At 44.7% G+C, this 16,115-nt stretch overlaps 1 protein-coding gene and 1 long non-coding RNA gene across 2 annotated transcripts; both read right to left on the bottom strand.

Moving 5' to 3' along the window:
* Positions 1-2,941: 2,941 nt before the first annotated feature.
* LOC123058144 (uncharacterized) lies at positions 2,942-4,652 on the bottom strand. The gene is made up of 2 exons (XR_006427075.1): positions 4,216-4,652; positions 2,942-3,256 (listed from the first exon to the last, which is right to left on the bottom strand). It is a non-coding gene; the product is annotated as an uncharacterized lncRNA (long non-coding RNA).
* A 760-nt stretch (positions 4,653-5,412) lies between these two features.
* Positions 5,413-8,328, bottom strand: LOC123060704 (30S ribosomal protein S6). The gene is made up of 2 exons (XM_044483523.1): positions 7,990-8,328; positions 5,413-5,909 (listed from the first exon to the last, which is right to left on the bottom strand). Exons 1-2 carry the CDS (start codon positions 8,170-8,172, stop codon positions 5,634-5,636), a joined length of 459 nt encoding a protein of 152 aa, XP_044339458.1. The 5' UTR covers positions 8,173-8,328; the 3' UTR covers positions 5,413-5,633.
* Between the last annotated feature and the right edge of the window lie 7,787 nt (positions 8,329-16,115).

Here is a 16,115-nt window from a genome sequence, read left to right as displayed (position 1 = left end):
TCATAATCACTTATGCAATGTCAATTCACCTGCTCAGGCGTGATCGCGTCAAGATCGCTCTGGTACAACTTGTACATGACCGAGGGATCATCTGTCATCTCATTTAACACATCCCACTTGTAAGCCCAAGTGGGTCGCCGTAGTGGGTCGCCTTTGTCGTCCCAATCATCGTACTTCACGGTCTTCGAACATCCAACCGGAAAACGCTCCCAGCTCCATATGGAAAGTGCGAGCAAACAACCACCAATACCTCCAGATGACCTACAACAGGCTTCGTCCAACTGCACATAAAAGAGAACATGGTTCAATTAAGAGCAAGATCGCATTCATAATGTAGCAATGAAGTGAAAAGGAAACAACTTCATACATGTCTATACAAGTAAGCCAGTGTTGCCGAACCCCAACTCCAATTGCTATCGAAGACGGTCAACGCCTTCAGCCACATCCATGGAGCATTCTTGCCTGTGCCATCAGCAAACATAGTCCTGGATATCACGTACCACATGTAGACACGAGCATATGTCTTGACCGTGTCCTCATTAGCTTCCGGTGGGCAAGTACCAAAGTGCTCAGTAATCCACGTGAAAGTAGCACCGGCTACGACTCTTTCCTTCTTCTTGTCTTTTGCTTCTGGTTCCGGAGGCTTCGGAGGAACCATACCGATAAGGGCATACATCTGCGCGTGCCACCCATCGGAATCGGTGCTCATACATAGAGGATTCCCATCGATAGGAAGGCCGGTGATCATAGCAATATCCTAGAGCGTCACGGTCATCTCCCCGGTCCGAAGATGGAAACTATGTGTCTCCGGCCGCCAATGATCAATAAGCGCGGTGAATGCTGGAGCATTGTTGGGTGGCGTCGACCGTCTGACCATATGAATGAAAGGGAGAAGTCTTGTCTTCCTTACATACGCTGTGTATCGCTCATCATAGAGCATCCACCCAAGGGTGACCCCGTGAGAACGAAGCTTCAGAGGTGCAAGCTCCTACAAACAAAGAATTCATAACATTGCATATGGGGCATTTGTGTTTGAAATAAATACGAAATTCATAAAACCGGCCACTTTCATTATTACCCGCTGCTCCACCGCCATAGGGTACGACCGGTGTTGTTTGTCCTAGTGATCACCGAGAAGCCAAACCATCCTAACAATTTTGAAAGAAAGCTTTCTTGTCAACACGATTATCTTTTGAATACAAATAAACTAAAGTACGCCTACTAGATGCAACCATACCAATCTATGTATCCAACCAGATCAAATCAAACAAAACTAATAAACTAGGGTTCCACAAATAACTAGGCCTACTTCATACAAATAACTTTTCCATAAACTATGCCTACTTCATACAAATAACTCTTCCGTAAACTAAACTAGGATTCCACAAATCAAACAAACAAGGGTTGTAATACATGCAAAGTTCTAATACATGCAAGATTCAAATCCAATCTAATCAAACAAGGATTCCCCAAATCTTCAAAATATCATATTTTCTATGGATAGAAAGAAGGGGATCGGAGGAGAGTACCTTCTAGGATGGATTGGTGAAGAAATGCACGGACCAAATCGTCGGATCTGAAGAATTTGGGAGAGGGGATTGAGAGGGGGAGAGGAGGAAGCCGCCGGCGCCGCTGCTTCTGTAACTTGCAACTGAACGAATTGGGTGGGGTGGGGGGAGGGGGAGCGGGCGGCTGGCATCTAAGTCACAGTGCAGCGCCCGAGCGCTAGGCGCTGCACATTACATGTGTGGCGCCTAGCTCGGACGCGCTGCACTGCTGGGTGCGGGCCCAGGGGCTGCCACGGTGGACTGGAATGCAACGCCCCCGAGCTAGGCGCTGCACCGTAGTGTGTGGCGCCGTCGTGGCGGGCGCTACACAAAAAGGTCAGGGATGTGAAATAGTTTCACGGACAGTTCATTCCGTGAATTGATTTCGCCCAGAGGTCAAAATTATCAAATTTGCCAACTGATGGTGCTAGAGCAAATATTTACCTCTGGCCGTCGACCCACGTCTCGGTGACCAGTGTTTCGCCGGGGTAGACGTGCAGCAGGAACCCGGCCGAAAATGTTCTGCACCGCCGCTGGGTCCCTGTTGCAGAACGACTTGGGCCGCGAACCCCAGAATGCAGAGGCCGTGCTGTATTCGACGAGTGAATCTGCAGAGGTTATCATCAGATGAAGTCTTTCGAAGGTAACCTGAGCTTTTTCAAGCACTTTGTTAGAATACTGAATACTTTCTATGTTAAGATTGGTGGTGAAATCTATTTTAATGAACTCCAAACCACCGACATGGACATTAGACTTGCAAGTGGTGCTTTTAGAAAACCTTATGGTTTTTTGCCTGATGTTTATGTTGTCACTTTTAGAAAACCTTATAGTATTTTGCCTGCTGTTTATGTTGTCCTCTGTACTTTCACTTACCCGGTTGATTTTTGTTGTCATGGAAGTTCCCGATGATGATTTTTGTTCAATTATCTTTGGAAGACCTTTCTTGAACACGAGACAATATCAGGTGGAAACCACATATTCAATGGAAGCATGAAAACTTGAGCATAGGCTGTTGGATCTTGTATCTATGGACTAGATTCAGCCATAATTGCTACATGCAGTTTTGCAGAAAAACGCCTGTTGCCAGCATTCTATTTTACACATAACCCCCTATCGATTCCAAGTATTACAACAAGTCTGCACATGTCCCCACGTACACCTGTGCTTCTCCATATATGATCCCCATATCACAGCTAGCTTAATTCGATATTTGATATCCTAATAGCGTTTAGATTAGAATCATAATATAATATTGAAGTCTGCCCAGTTCCTTGCAAATCCAAGTAGAACAAACAACAGCCAAAACCATTGCCCAGATCATTTTCGTCAACCATAATCAAAACCATTGCCCAGCTCCAGAACACACCTGCACTTCGCACAGCACATTCCAACAATTGAAATCATTGTTTAAATAATAAACTTAAAGCAATCAGGTCAGTTGCACACAGTGTCATTATGCAGCATCAATCTTATTCAGTCACTTAAGATAATGCTTTACTACAGTACAAAGTTACAAAATAGAGCATCACTAACTGATGGCAAATCTGCAGCTTTATACATCGATCAGTCATAGAGCACATAGCTAGCTAATAACTTGCATAAGTCTAGCGCCAATAGCTAATGGCTCCAGTACACTAGATAAGAACATCACAATGCCATAGTATATTAGTCCTAATAACTTGCTGAAGCCAGTAGTGCCACCAAGCAACCTGGAACAAAAAAGTTCAATTGGTCAGGGCACTAGGAAAAATAGCAAGAAATTATACCTAATTTTTTGAAACGAATTTCAAAACAAATCTACAAATATAGATACATCAATGTGTTGTATTTATTAGCAAGCAAAATTTTAGAAGTATTCTCTAAACTAAGTCCAAATGAATGTACCGTAATCATGTTAGAAAGAACATTCAAATGTTAGGAATACCTAATCTCAGCTCACTTCCCCAATCAATTGCAATATAAATTAAAACTGATAGCTAACATCATTCATACAATTTTCCTATGCTCAAACAGTTTCAACTCCTTTCTTATATCCCAGCATATCACACAAAAGTCTATAAGAAGTAATGATTTCCTTCATTTAATAACTATACACTAATAAATATGCCTAGAACATGTTGTACAGTATTGTCAAATTAGCATGATAGGACATACCTGTTGCTGCATTAATATAACAACTACATACCAGATGAATTAGACTTTACCAACTTCCTCAAGACGAAAATCTAAACTGAACTTGCTGGATCTTGGTTTGCGTGTACATTGATCTTGTGTGCCCAGTTTTTCAGTGGATAATTAGTTCTTTGATCATGGACTATGCATGCTGGAAATATGTGTTTTTTGCATTACATAAACTGAGAGTTCAAGTGTTCTACATTCCAGTTGGTGACAGATTCTTGTGATAAATGACTGTGTACGTGGTTGCTTTATGGCTATATCTAGTGTAAAAAGTTTTCTGGGTATGCTTATTTTCAGATCTACAGAGAGGCTACTGAAACTGCTTCAGTTGAGGAAAAAGGCTTTGTAAATCCTGTTCAGAAGGCTAATCTTGAAAGAGACAACCAGAATCCACGACCTTGTCCTCTATATTTCCTTGGCAAATCTAGCCCAACTAGAAGAGAATATGGCACATCATAGAAGATGAACAATGTGATAGAAATCCTCATACCTTCGGACCTGGATCCAGTACCAATTCGATGGGGAGAGGAGGATTGGCCCGGTGCGCCATACGTCGGAGAGAGAGAAGCCAGCTGCCGCAACGGAATTAGCCGCGCCGGTCGGTCGCCGGCCCTGCGGGAACGAGGTCGTCGTGGTGGGTTGGCGCAGTGGGCCACCGGCCGGAGAGGAGAGAAGGCAGCCGCTGGAGAGGAATTAGTCGCGCCGGTCGCCGGCCGTGCGCGGAACGAGGGCGTCTTGTTGGCCGAAGCCACCATCTCCAGATCTCCTAACCCTAGTTGTTGATGGAAGAAAATTGAATCGCGATAGCTCCATGGATTAAGGCACGGGATGGCTCAGCTTCCGTTAGGATAATGTACCACCGTACATTAAGATTACGGGGTTGTTTTTGCAGTTTGTACATCTTATCATCTCACACCACACACTTCCTATCCAACGGCACAGGATGAAGTTTCCATGCTTCCACTGAATATGTGGTTTCCACCAGATATGTACTCCTTGAACACTGCAGTGGCTAAAATTGATTGCAAGAGAGAGGTGGTTTCTCTTCGTTTTCGAAAAGAAGAAAGAGAATTTCACTTCTCTAGGTTTAAGAATCATCATCAATCACGTGAGTACGATTATGGTGAGGATAAAACAATAGAATAACTCGCTGCCATTTACTTCGGGACACCAGAAGATGAGCTCGAAAGAAGTCTCACGGAATATGAACTAAGCCCCAAAGATCCTAGTAAGATGGAAATAGATCAACATCTAAATCAAGAGTCCACAATTGACGAGAAATTTGAGGTGCCTAAAAAGAAGGGAGATGAAGGACTCCCTCCTTCGGAACTCAAGCCTTTACCAAAAGAAATGAGGTATGAGATTTTAGATGAACACAGTACTGCAGGGTCTGGGTACTAGTACTACGGGCGTGCGTTGCGTGGTAGAGATGATCCAACGGTTGTGGTCCTTTGCATCAGACGGCATGCAAGGCGACTGAACCCGTGCGGCGGATCAGTCGGATGGCGCCTAGCATCCGCCTACACTACTTCTGTACCAGTGTGTGCTTTTGGGAGTTTACCGCTCTGTACATACTATGCTGATGAATAAATAGCAATCAATCCAGTGCTGTTGTACAACTCCGGAGTATGCAGCGTTTCCCATATTTTTGCAATGCTCTTTCACAACGGACCACTGACAAAGAAAGTAAGTACCACATCATAAACCTAGTGATGATAACGTACCAATCAGATCATGGGTTCCTTATTGGAAGCTTACATGGGAGAAACATGCGAAGTCAGACTTCAAGTGTGCTAGGTTCTTTCGAGAAACAGCAAAGTCCAATGGTTCTACTTTTTGCCCTACTTTATAGTCAACAATATTGGGAAGACAACACATAGAGTTTGTGAGAGATCTTGAGACACCAATCTACTCTTCCTGGACATCGTACTCGTCATCGTCGTCGTCGTCGTCGTCGTCGTCGTCATATTCATCAACATCCTCGTCATCTTGAGTAGTAGTACTTTTACGGCGGAAACTGTCCATCTCGTACCTCCCGTCATCCTCGTTGATGAACTCCAGACCATACACCGCATCTCTGTGCTTCACCACCAACCAGCGAAGCAGACGGTCCTCCTTGTTTAGATAGTGCAGTTCTTGAGTAAAGGAAGGTGGAACCATCATGGTCATTTGCAAAAGTTGACCCTGAAACCACAACAGCAACTTCAGCAAATCAGGAAAGCAGGAGACCACACCCACAATACTAGTGGCAAGGTAAGATGGCAATGACCAACAGTTGGAATATAACATTACTTAACCAGGAGTGCATAAGAACAATTCTCAAATACACGATGCATTCTGTGTGCCTCCCAACTGCTTTGGTCAACTCTTTTCTAGGGGTGCTGTACTTTACTTTTCTCAGTGTTTGATCGAAGGTTTTATCAAAGAGTAGCGGGAAAATGGAATATTTACACTTGCATTCTCAGGGTGCTGCATTTCAGTTTCTAACTGTTTGATTGAAGGTTTTATCGAAGAGTTGTGGAGAAAAACATTTTTACACCCACACTGCTACTGGGTCCATCACAATTCGGTACTGGTGGAAAGCTACAACCTTAGTCAGACTGATATAACAGTCACTGTGGTAAAAAAATGACGAGTTATTTCAAAACAAAGACGGAACTACAGACTTCAAAAGAAGACGTGATAATACGAATATACTGGAGACGTGTGTTCACAATTTGTCAAACTTACATTTACTAAACACACACCAAACAACCAACCACTGTCAATTATTCAGTAACTCACAAACTAATCTCCCATAAGAAGTGTCGAGGTAATTGTAGAAGGTAATGACTAGCTGTCGGAATCAATTTTAAGAAGTGTGGTTGCATCAGAAGATACACTTAACACAAATACATGGTGTATAAGAGAGAAAGGATAGCCTGTAGATGAAAGAAAAAACATAACCTCAATAACAGTAACTCGGAAGACTGTAGTGAAAGGAACTCGGGAAAGGCATAATAGTTCTAAAGTTTTGTTCAAGAAATTAACAATATATTGTTTTGTTACACTCAGGAATAGTCTTTGTGACATTGATCGGCCCTTCTCTGCTTAGATGCTTGTGGTGAATACGTTGCCGGGTCTCAACCCGAAGATCGACAAAGCAGCCTCCTCGCAATCAAGAATTTTAGAGGTTGAGGTCTCGCAACATGTTCCAGATGAGCATCCTGTCTGAGACAGGCTGACCACACTGCGAAGATTGTAACGATGGCAGGTGTGCTCAAGCAATGGGAAGAGTAAAACGTGTTCTCGATGTAGAATAAAGCCCTTGAGCGTGGTATTCGGCTGCACGACAAAATCAGGGATCTCCAAGGATATGGAGTAGAAAAAAAGAATAGGTGCTGAAACCTTCTTCTGTACAAAGAGTGTTCTCATGGTCAGCCTCAGAAACATCAATATGATAAGTAAGCTCAAACTTGCCGAGAATAACCTTGAAGAAGCAACATCACTTCCAGTGATTTGGGGTCCAGGAAAACAGGGACGTGAGTGCTTATGTTGGCGATCTGAATCGCCCAAGAAATTAATACAACTGCTTGGGACAAAGAACCATGTGTGGTAGTGGAGGTGGGAGAAGCAGGGCCGTCAGCTAAGCTGAAGCTTATGGCTTATGGAGGCAGTGGTATGTAAGCAAGCCCGGTTGGTGAGCCCGCCGGAACTGTGGTTGGTGGCCAACGTGTAGCAGCCAGAAGGATCGTAGAAAGGGGCGAGCAGAAGGGCAATGCTACCATTTCATGACTCACATCACTTACCGACTGACCATTTTCCCCAAGGTTACTTCTAAACCCCAGAACATGAAAGATCTCAGTGTTATACCCTTCTATTCAGTACTCGGAGCAAACAGATCACAGCATGCAGCATATCTCTGCGAGCCACCCGACCCGTGGAATCCTGAGGTTCCTGAGTCACGTAATAACACTAACTACGATCAATAGAATGATCTGAACCTACACAATTTACCCGCTAGAGCATTCTATCGAGCAAGCACCCACAAACATTCTAGCAGCCGACGGCCAACCCTATTTGGGCATTTCGTCGAGCACGTCAAAGGCACCACACACACACCGTCAAGAACCAAAACGCCAAAGGCCGAAACACTCATACCAACTTAGGCATTTCGTCCTACACGCATCAATCTAGCCAGACGACTCAGATCGTCACCAGTCCGCTCTGTCACAAGGCACTACGGTTGAGGAGTACAAATAAAGAGCGGCGGATCGGGGCGGACCTGGAAGTGGCGGCCGTCGAGCTTCCTGATGCCGTAGCCGAGGTGCACTTTGCCGAAGGATTTGAGCTCGGTGACGACGCCGTTGCGCTGGTAGGCGCGCGCCGCCACCCGCGCCACGAGCTCCGCGATGGCCTCCTTGGTCACCATCGGCTTGACCATGAGCATGCAGTCGTACAGCGGCATCTTGCCCGGAGCTCCTCTTTCCCTCTCCCTCGGCGAGCCTGTACCTCGCGCTCGCTGGCTCTTATCCCACCACGCCGCCGCCGCGCCGCCGCTCTCTTCGACGATCTCGGGGACCCGGACTTGGGGAGGGCAGGCGGTTGTTTGGGCTTTTCTACCTCTGGACCGGGAAGTGCAGACAGGTGCAGTGGCATAGACAAATGGCCCAGCGCGGAACCAAAATGGACCGAGAACTCGGCTGCTGGCGGCGGCCCAATAACGAGCGAACCTCTCTCGCTCGATCACCTCGCTCGGTCGAGAAATCTTCCCTACTTCTTCCCCTCCCCTATACTCCCTCCGTTCCTAAATATAAGTCTTTATAGGGTTTTCACTATGAATTACATACGGGTGTATATAGATGCATTTTAAGTGCGGATTCATTCATTTTGCTCCGTATGTAGCCCATCTAGTGGAATTTCTACAAAGACTTACATTTAGGAACGGAGGGAGTACTAATAAAGCAAATAGTGCTTCTGGTCGTACGTCATTAGAATTACCCCTGAAGTTGATACAAATTACCCACCATGCCACCCATAAGTAAACAAAACGGTTCAGTTTTTCTCAAAGTTGCGCTGGATTTCGTTCTTATCAAGTGATATCCTCATGTAACCAAACGGAAGGTGTAGCGCGGTGGCTAATGCTTTAATCCTCCAGGTAAGAGACATGTGTTCGATCCCAGGCTCCACCACATTTTCTCTGTTTTTTGCGAACCCTCCCCGCGTTAATGGGCCGGCCTAGGCGTCTGTTTTTTTTTTCAGTTTGCAATTTGCTTGTTCGTTTCTCATTTCTGTTTTGTGATTTTCCTTCTATACATTAATTATTAGGGATTTTCAAAAATTCAAAAGGTTGCGAATTTTGTTAAGAAATAAAACATTGGTGAATTCAAAAATGTTCTCGAAAGCATAAAATGTTCTTGATTTTAAAAACTCCTGTTTTTTATTTCTTTTTGGCCTTTTTTTTCTCATATCCGTTTTTGTTTTCTCGTCTTTAAATTAATTCGGGATTTCAAAATTTTAAAAGATTGTGAGTTTTGCTTTTTTTTGAGAAATCATAAAATTTCTGTGAATTCAGAAAATGGTCGGGAAATCAAAATGTTCGCAATTTTTAGAAAATTGTTTGCATGTCATAAAGAAATTCTCGATTTCTAAAAATATGTTCATGAAATAAAATAATGTTCATGATTCTTAGAAAATGCTTGTGTATTCAACACGCTTTTGGGAACTGGAAAAAATGACCATGAAATTTTAGAAAAGGATCAAAAAAATTCAAACAGATCCATTGAAACAGATATGTAAATAACGAACAAAACATACCATAGATCCGGAGAAGTTATTTTATTATTTTATTTAGTTCATCGCACACCGGGTAAAAAAAGGATTTATGTGTTCTTTACAACGTTGATCCCCAAAAAAATGACACATTTTTCAATGGGTTAGTTTTTGTAAGCTATATGAAATGACTAAATGTCTAATTTACTTCCATACCTATCTATGTTTATTGTGGTACTATAGTTTTACAGGTCATGAAAAACACCACGACGCTAGCTAAAGTCGAGACACATCATTCATCATTCTACCTTAGGCAGGATCTATCAATACAGTTTGCTCAGCCAAAAAACATTTTGTTGTGACGCCTTAGGAAATAAAGTCGTCATGAGACCATCACATTTTCAGTTTTTGAAATGACTTTTTAAAAGTCTCTTATCTCATCATGACATGATTTTGATGTACTTTATGTGATATTTTAAAAGTCTGTATCTCATCCTTGCATAAATTTGCATAATCTGATTTATTTTTCTCCCGTGGCAACGCACGGGCCTATTTGCTAGTAATTTCTCAAAAGAAAAAAAAAACTCGCTCGGTCGGTGGGTTGAATGGCAGTATTTTTTTTAACATCAGTACATACGCAAGCGCTCATATACACACGCATACACTCATCTGTATAAACGCACATACGCACATCCTATCCCTATGAGCATCTCCAAAAAACTGAGCCGGCATATCATCTTGAGATTTACGAAGTCACCGTAGGCGCTTCGTCTTCGACAGGAACGTCTCCTCCCACTAAATGCGCATCGACGAAAATCCTAAAATAAATCCAGGAATAAATGCAAGCATCAGGATTTGAACCCTGATGGTCTGGGGATACCACAGTCCCTCTAACCATCCAACCACAGGTTGAGTCGCAGTATCTTGAGGCGATGATGTTGAAGCTTGGTTTTAACCAGGAGTATGTTAAGGTGGTCATGGAATGGTCAGGTCAGTTTAGTTCTCTCAGTATTATTCCATGCAGAAACTTGAGGAGTTTAAACCATCTAGGGGCATTCGACAGGGAGATCTCATATCCCCCTACCTTTTCGTCAGGCCTCCGCGGCTGCTTCTTCGTGGTGGCGGATGACCAAACAGTGGGGTTTGGCAGAGATCAAACGGAGGTAGTGGAAAGGGAGCCTCTCACACAAAAACAGTGATGGGAGTGCCCAAATGTGCGGGCTCCAAATGATTTTTTTAATGGGCCGGGCGTGTTAGAGTTCGACATGACGGACCTCTGAATGCCCATAAGCCTTCCATATGTGTAGTTTCAGTTTGTGTTATTTTGAACATCTAAATCGATCCAAACACTTATGACGATATCCGTGTTGGAGTTGTCCTTAAAGAGTCTGGATGCCTAGCCAGCATAAGGTCCCAAATATACACATGTTCGTAGTCAAAAACAGAATGTTCGGTTTCAGTTATAGGAACTGCTCGGTTTTTACTAAAAGCCTAAAATATATACAGATGCTTGTGTTATGGGCATTCTTCTGCTATGACAAGGGAGAAGGTAAAATTATGTTCTGATGCGTAGTTTCTCTCATGTCTCTACCTTGAGGTCATTATTAAGGGTGTCTCCAACGCTGATCTTGAAATCAGACACCATATCCACATATCGGTAGGGACCAATCCGCGAACAATGATGCGGGAGCTGGTCATTCAAAGTTCGCCACAAACATCTAGTCGTTTTTAATGTAAATTTAACAAATCGAACAAGTTTAATTCAAAAAATTTACATAAAAACGGATGATATTTACCTAAACCGGTTGTGAGGTGGACAGGGTACCGCGTTGGATGGCAAAGCACGTTCGGATAGCGTGGCCCAGAAAAAGGCGGGCAGTTTGAGGTCAGCGGTGGAGATGCACTAAGCACGAAACAACATCTTAGCCGAGTGATTGGTTTATTGCCACAATTGTGACACACTATGTTTCCAGACCCTATGAATTGCATCCCTCGCTTGTCAATATCTGAGCCTTTGCTTGTCAACTAGCTTTGGACTTCCTTGTGATTATTTTTCCAACTAAAAAAAACTTTGGACTTCCTTGTGATACTACCATGGGTGTAGGCGTGACCCTAAAAAAAAACATGTGTGTAGGCGTGTGGGGTCAGTGCTGTTTCTTGCATCACAACGGGCCAAGCGCGCGCTCCTCGAATCCCTATCGGCAGAGATCGCGACGAGCACGTATATATTTCCCGGGACCCCACGGCCCGGGTCCGTCCATTGCCGGGATGAATGGCTCCCGTGGCGGCCACGCTCGCCCGCCGCGTACGCGCCACGGAGCCACGCGAGGCCGCCGCTCCCGTGGGGCAGTACGACGATATCCTCCTGTCACGGTCCTCAATCTCCCCTTTGTTTTTGCGTCGCAAATTGGCCGGGGAAAGAGACGCCCACGGAATCTCCCGCCCCTGTCTCACCGCATCGGATGGATGATCAGACGTCGCGCACGTCTCTGTCCGGCGAGGAAGAGAAGATGCCCGTCGATCCTGCTGGCCGAGGCAAACCATGGGCCGGCGACGGCGCCAGCTCGCGTCGCGCTCGCGCGGTGTGTCGCCGGAACGGCAGGGAAAATTGCCCCGCGAATCACCGCCGGATAGAGTACCCGCGGTGCGCGCCTGACACGGACGGGTGGGGTCGCCCGACAATGAGGGAAGAAAGAGATGGTCCATCGACCTCAGCGTCGCTTTGCTCTTCGCGTTGGCCTGATCGATCCTCACGAGTTCTCTTGAATGTATCGTCGGAATTTATTGCCCCGGCGAGGTAAACCCAGTCACGTGTTGGTACGCGAAGAAACGCCGCGTGCTCCGTGCGCGGTGACTGTGCACCACGTCCGCGTGCATGCATGGGGGGTGGTGGTGGCCCGCTTTAACGGCGCCACGTCCGCAAGCGGTGATGAAGCCCGGTGCATATGTTGCACGATGATCCATGACGCATGTCACGCATCTGCTGGTACATATAAGTCGAGACAATGAGACAATAAAGAGAGAGGTTGAAACATTGAAGAAAAAATATTGTGTATGCTGCACCCGTACAGAACGTGGACCTCAACCTGAGGTGTACTCTTTTGCTAGGGTTCGGTGTTCCTGCGCTTGTCCTTGTTTCATGCATGGACGAAGATTGCGTGACGACCCATTCTGAACACAAGGTGGAGCTCACCACTGAGGTGTATGATAAACACTCTTTATAAACAGTATTTGGTACAAATCAAGATGATTGTAGTACATGACAGTGAAGATGCCAACATGATTGCGTACCTTTTTCTCCCAATAATTCTAGACTAGATGGGAGAGGTCATGTGACTGCTCCGTACCAGGAGGACCACGCCACGCGCCACGCACCCGATGATGAGTGACGCTGCGTGGAGGCCTACAGTGCTGGATTTTGTTGCACCAGCATAGACAAAGTTAGTCAGAGTTTCTACTTTCTAGTCTAGTAGGTAAATAAGTATGAAAAATACCATCCCCTGAATTTCTGGCTGGGCTCTTTGCTACGCACAGTACAAGCTTAAATCCATTTTCGGCCATCTCTGCAACGCGCAAGTACTGGTCCCGGCCCTGAATGAACCGAATCCATTTCTGGCCACGCATACTGAAAGCAGGAGCTCTCCTCGCGTGCTAGCTAGCACATGCGTCTGTTCTTCTTCTTCAGCTTAAGATTTGAGATGGCACTAGTTTCAAAAAAAAAAAAGATTTGAGATGGCTGGGTTGGCTTGACACGGGTGGACCCGACGTGGCCCTTGCTGCATTTTGCAAGCCGGCCCATGAATGGCTGGCTACATGTCAACAGGTGCAATGATTTGTCGAGCCTTTGTACTACTCCCTCCGTCCCATAATATAAGAACGTTTTTTATACTAGTGTAGTGTTAAAAATGTTTTTATATTTTAGGACAGAGGGAGTACCATCTTTCTACCGTACCGTACGAGAGTTTGCAATGACAGTCAAAAATGCAAGGTGTCATTAAATGATATCAATACTATACTTGTAGAGAACTCTCTATCATCAGTACTACAAATCATCGACCAGCAACCCTGCACCTTTAGGGTTGAGCCAAGTCAGAATAGACGGTCGAGAGAGAAGTGAGGAATCGACAGGGGAGCAATGCAAAACAAACACCTCTCACAAAACCACATGTCAAGTGGGCCGTCATTTTCTGGCCTTGTCCAGTAGCCCGGAGGCACATTAGACTCTGATTGCGCAGTTATCCGGAATCGCCATTAGTCTCCTCGAAAACGACCGAGCGGACAACATAATCCAGGCAAGTGCGCAGGCGTCGTGGCCATTGCCGCCATCAGTCGCGCTTGCAGGAGCTTCCCCGAGATTTTTAGCGGCCGCGGCAGACGACCGGGCGACGTAGTTTTCAGGGAGAGAGAGAGAGAGAGAGGTGTCCTCTGGGTCGATGATTGCAGCAACAATATTTCTTGTGACACATGTTAACTCGTTCATTCAATGACACTCGTCGTCGTCGTAGCACCAAACCGCTAGTACACTCGTGCATATCCCCATGCTATGCTAGCTAGCTAGCGACCCATGGAGGTCCATGCTGATGCTGGCTGGGTATGGATGGAGACGGATCATGGGACTAATTGGCACATCTTTCTACTTCCTCCACTGGCAACTTGGCAAGTGGAAATGTGCTGCTAGTGGAGTCTAGCACTCCAATGTGCAAAGGGTTTGTCACGCTCACGTGCACGGGGTGCCGGCATTTCCATTTATTGGTGGCAATGGGTTTTAGCGTAGACCATTTTGCGGTTTTGAGCTTATCTTTCACGACTTTGAGCTTGGGCAGCGTAGTCGCGCACGGCGTACGTGATTGTGGCGCTCTAGTCGGAAAGTTGTGGGGAGGGGAACAAGACGTGCACGTGATGTGCATTTCCACTTTATAGCGGGCACTTTTAGCTCCGGGGGTTTAATCGGCGAAAATGAGGTAACATTGGAATAAAAGAATTTGTCCTCGATCCATTGAATAGGGAGAAACATTATAATTTTTAAAGGAAATCAAATGGAATCGACATTTTCAGGTTTGGAAGCTCTATTATCCCGGCATTTGTGGTGTTGATTTTTTTTTTTGAAAAAGTGCAAAAAAAATCTCGACATCTGCATCGAGTGATGCACAAAGCCATCTTTGTATGTAGACGCATACAACTAACTCACGAAAAGAAAAATCACACAAAGAAAAACACTAAGTAAAGTGTCAAATTATATTGAGCAAAAACAAAACCTTTATCTATCGGTTCCGACATAAGAAGAAACTTGTGCTAGAGTCTCAAGTAGTAAGCAACTCCGGCACGCTCCTCATAATCATCTCAAGCCACGCCTTGTCCCCAAAACAACATCACAAAAAGTCCACAATGCCAAAGAGCCGTCATCAACACATGTCACATCACCGACCGACCATAGTTTCACCATGGTTCACATTTTTAGTTGGTAAATATATTTTGAATAAAATAGTATGATTTAACATGCCTTGTTGCACGTTTGGAAGAAGTGTCAACAAGAATCAAGTGACACCATATCGACACAAGTGTCACAAAGATATAAACTCTAGGGGAGGGGGGTGGGGTGGATTTCGTATGTTGAACTATGTGGACAAATAGGTAGTAGCACCTCGCCCCAAGACAACAATGATAGAAAGCCATGATGCCAAAGAGCCGCCAACACCCAGTCTGAAATGTTAGATGCATCATCGACGCCGTCCTCGATCGCCAACTGATTATAGTCTTCCGATGGTCCACATTTTTAGCAGGTAATATATATTTTGAATTAAGTAGAATGATTTAACATGCCTTGGTGTCAGCAAGAATCAAGCGACACCATATCAACACAAGTGTCACGTGAAGGAAATATGCCCTAGAGGCAATAATAAAGTTGTTATTTATATTTCATTATATCATGATAAATGATTATTATTCATGCTAAAATTGTATTAACCGGAAACTTAGTACATGTGTGAATACATAGACAAATAGAGTATCCCTAGTATGCCTCTACTTGACTAGCTCGTTAATCAAAGGCGGTTAAGTTTCCTAGCCATATACATGTGTTGTCATTTGATGAACGGGATCACATAATTAGAGAATGTTGTGATGGACAAGCCCATCCGTTAGCTTAGCATTCTGATCGTTGAGTTTTATTGCTATTGCTTTCTTCATGAACTTATACATGTTCCTCTGACTATGAGATTATGCAGCTCCCGAATACCGAAGGAACACCTTGTGTGCTATCAAACGTCACAACGTAACTGGGTGATTATAAAGATGCTCTACAGGTGTCTCCGAAGGTGTTTGTTGGGTTGGCATAGATCGAGATTAGGATTTGTCACTCCGATTGTCGGAGAGGTATCTCTGGGCCCTCTCGGTAATGCACATCACTATAAGCCTTGCAAGCAATATGACTAATGAGTTAGTTGCGGGATGATGCATTACAGAACGAGTAAAGAGACTTGTCGGTAACGAGATTGAACTAGGTATGGTGATACCACGATCGAATCTCGGGCAATTAACATACCGATGACAAAGGGAACAACGTATGTTGTTATGTAGTTTGACCGATAACAATCTTCGTAGAATATGTAGGAGCCAATATGAGCATCTAGATTCCGCTAT

Source organism: Triticum aestivum, chromosome 3A (genome assembly GCF_018294505.1).
Source record: "Triticum aestivum cultivar Chinese Spring chromosome 3A, IWGSC CS RefSeq v2.1, whole genome shotgun sequence".
Taxonomy (NCBI): Eukaryota; Viridiplantae; Streptophyta; class Magnoliopsida; order Poales; family Poaceae; genus Triticum; species Triticum aestivum.
The sequence above is the reverse complement of the archived record's forward strand: the minus strand, read 5'-3'. Positions and strand labels throughout refer to the sequence as shown.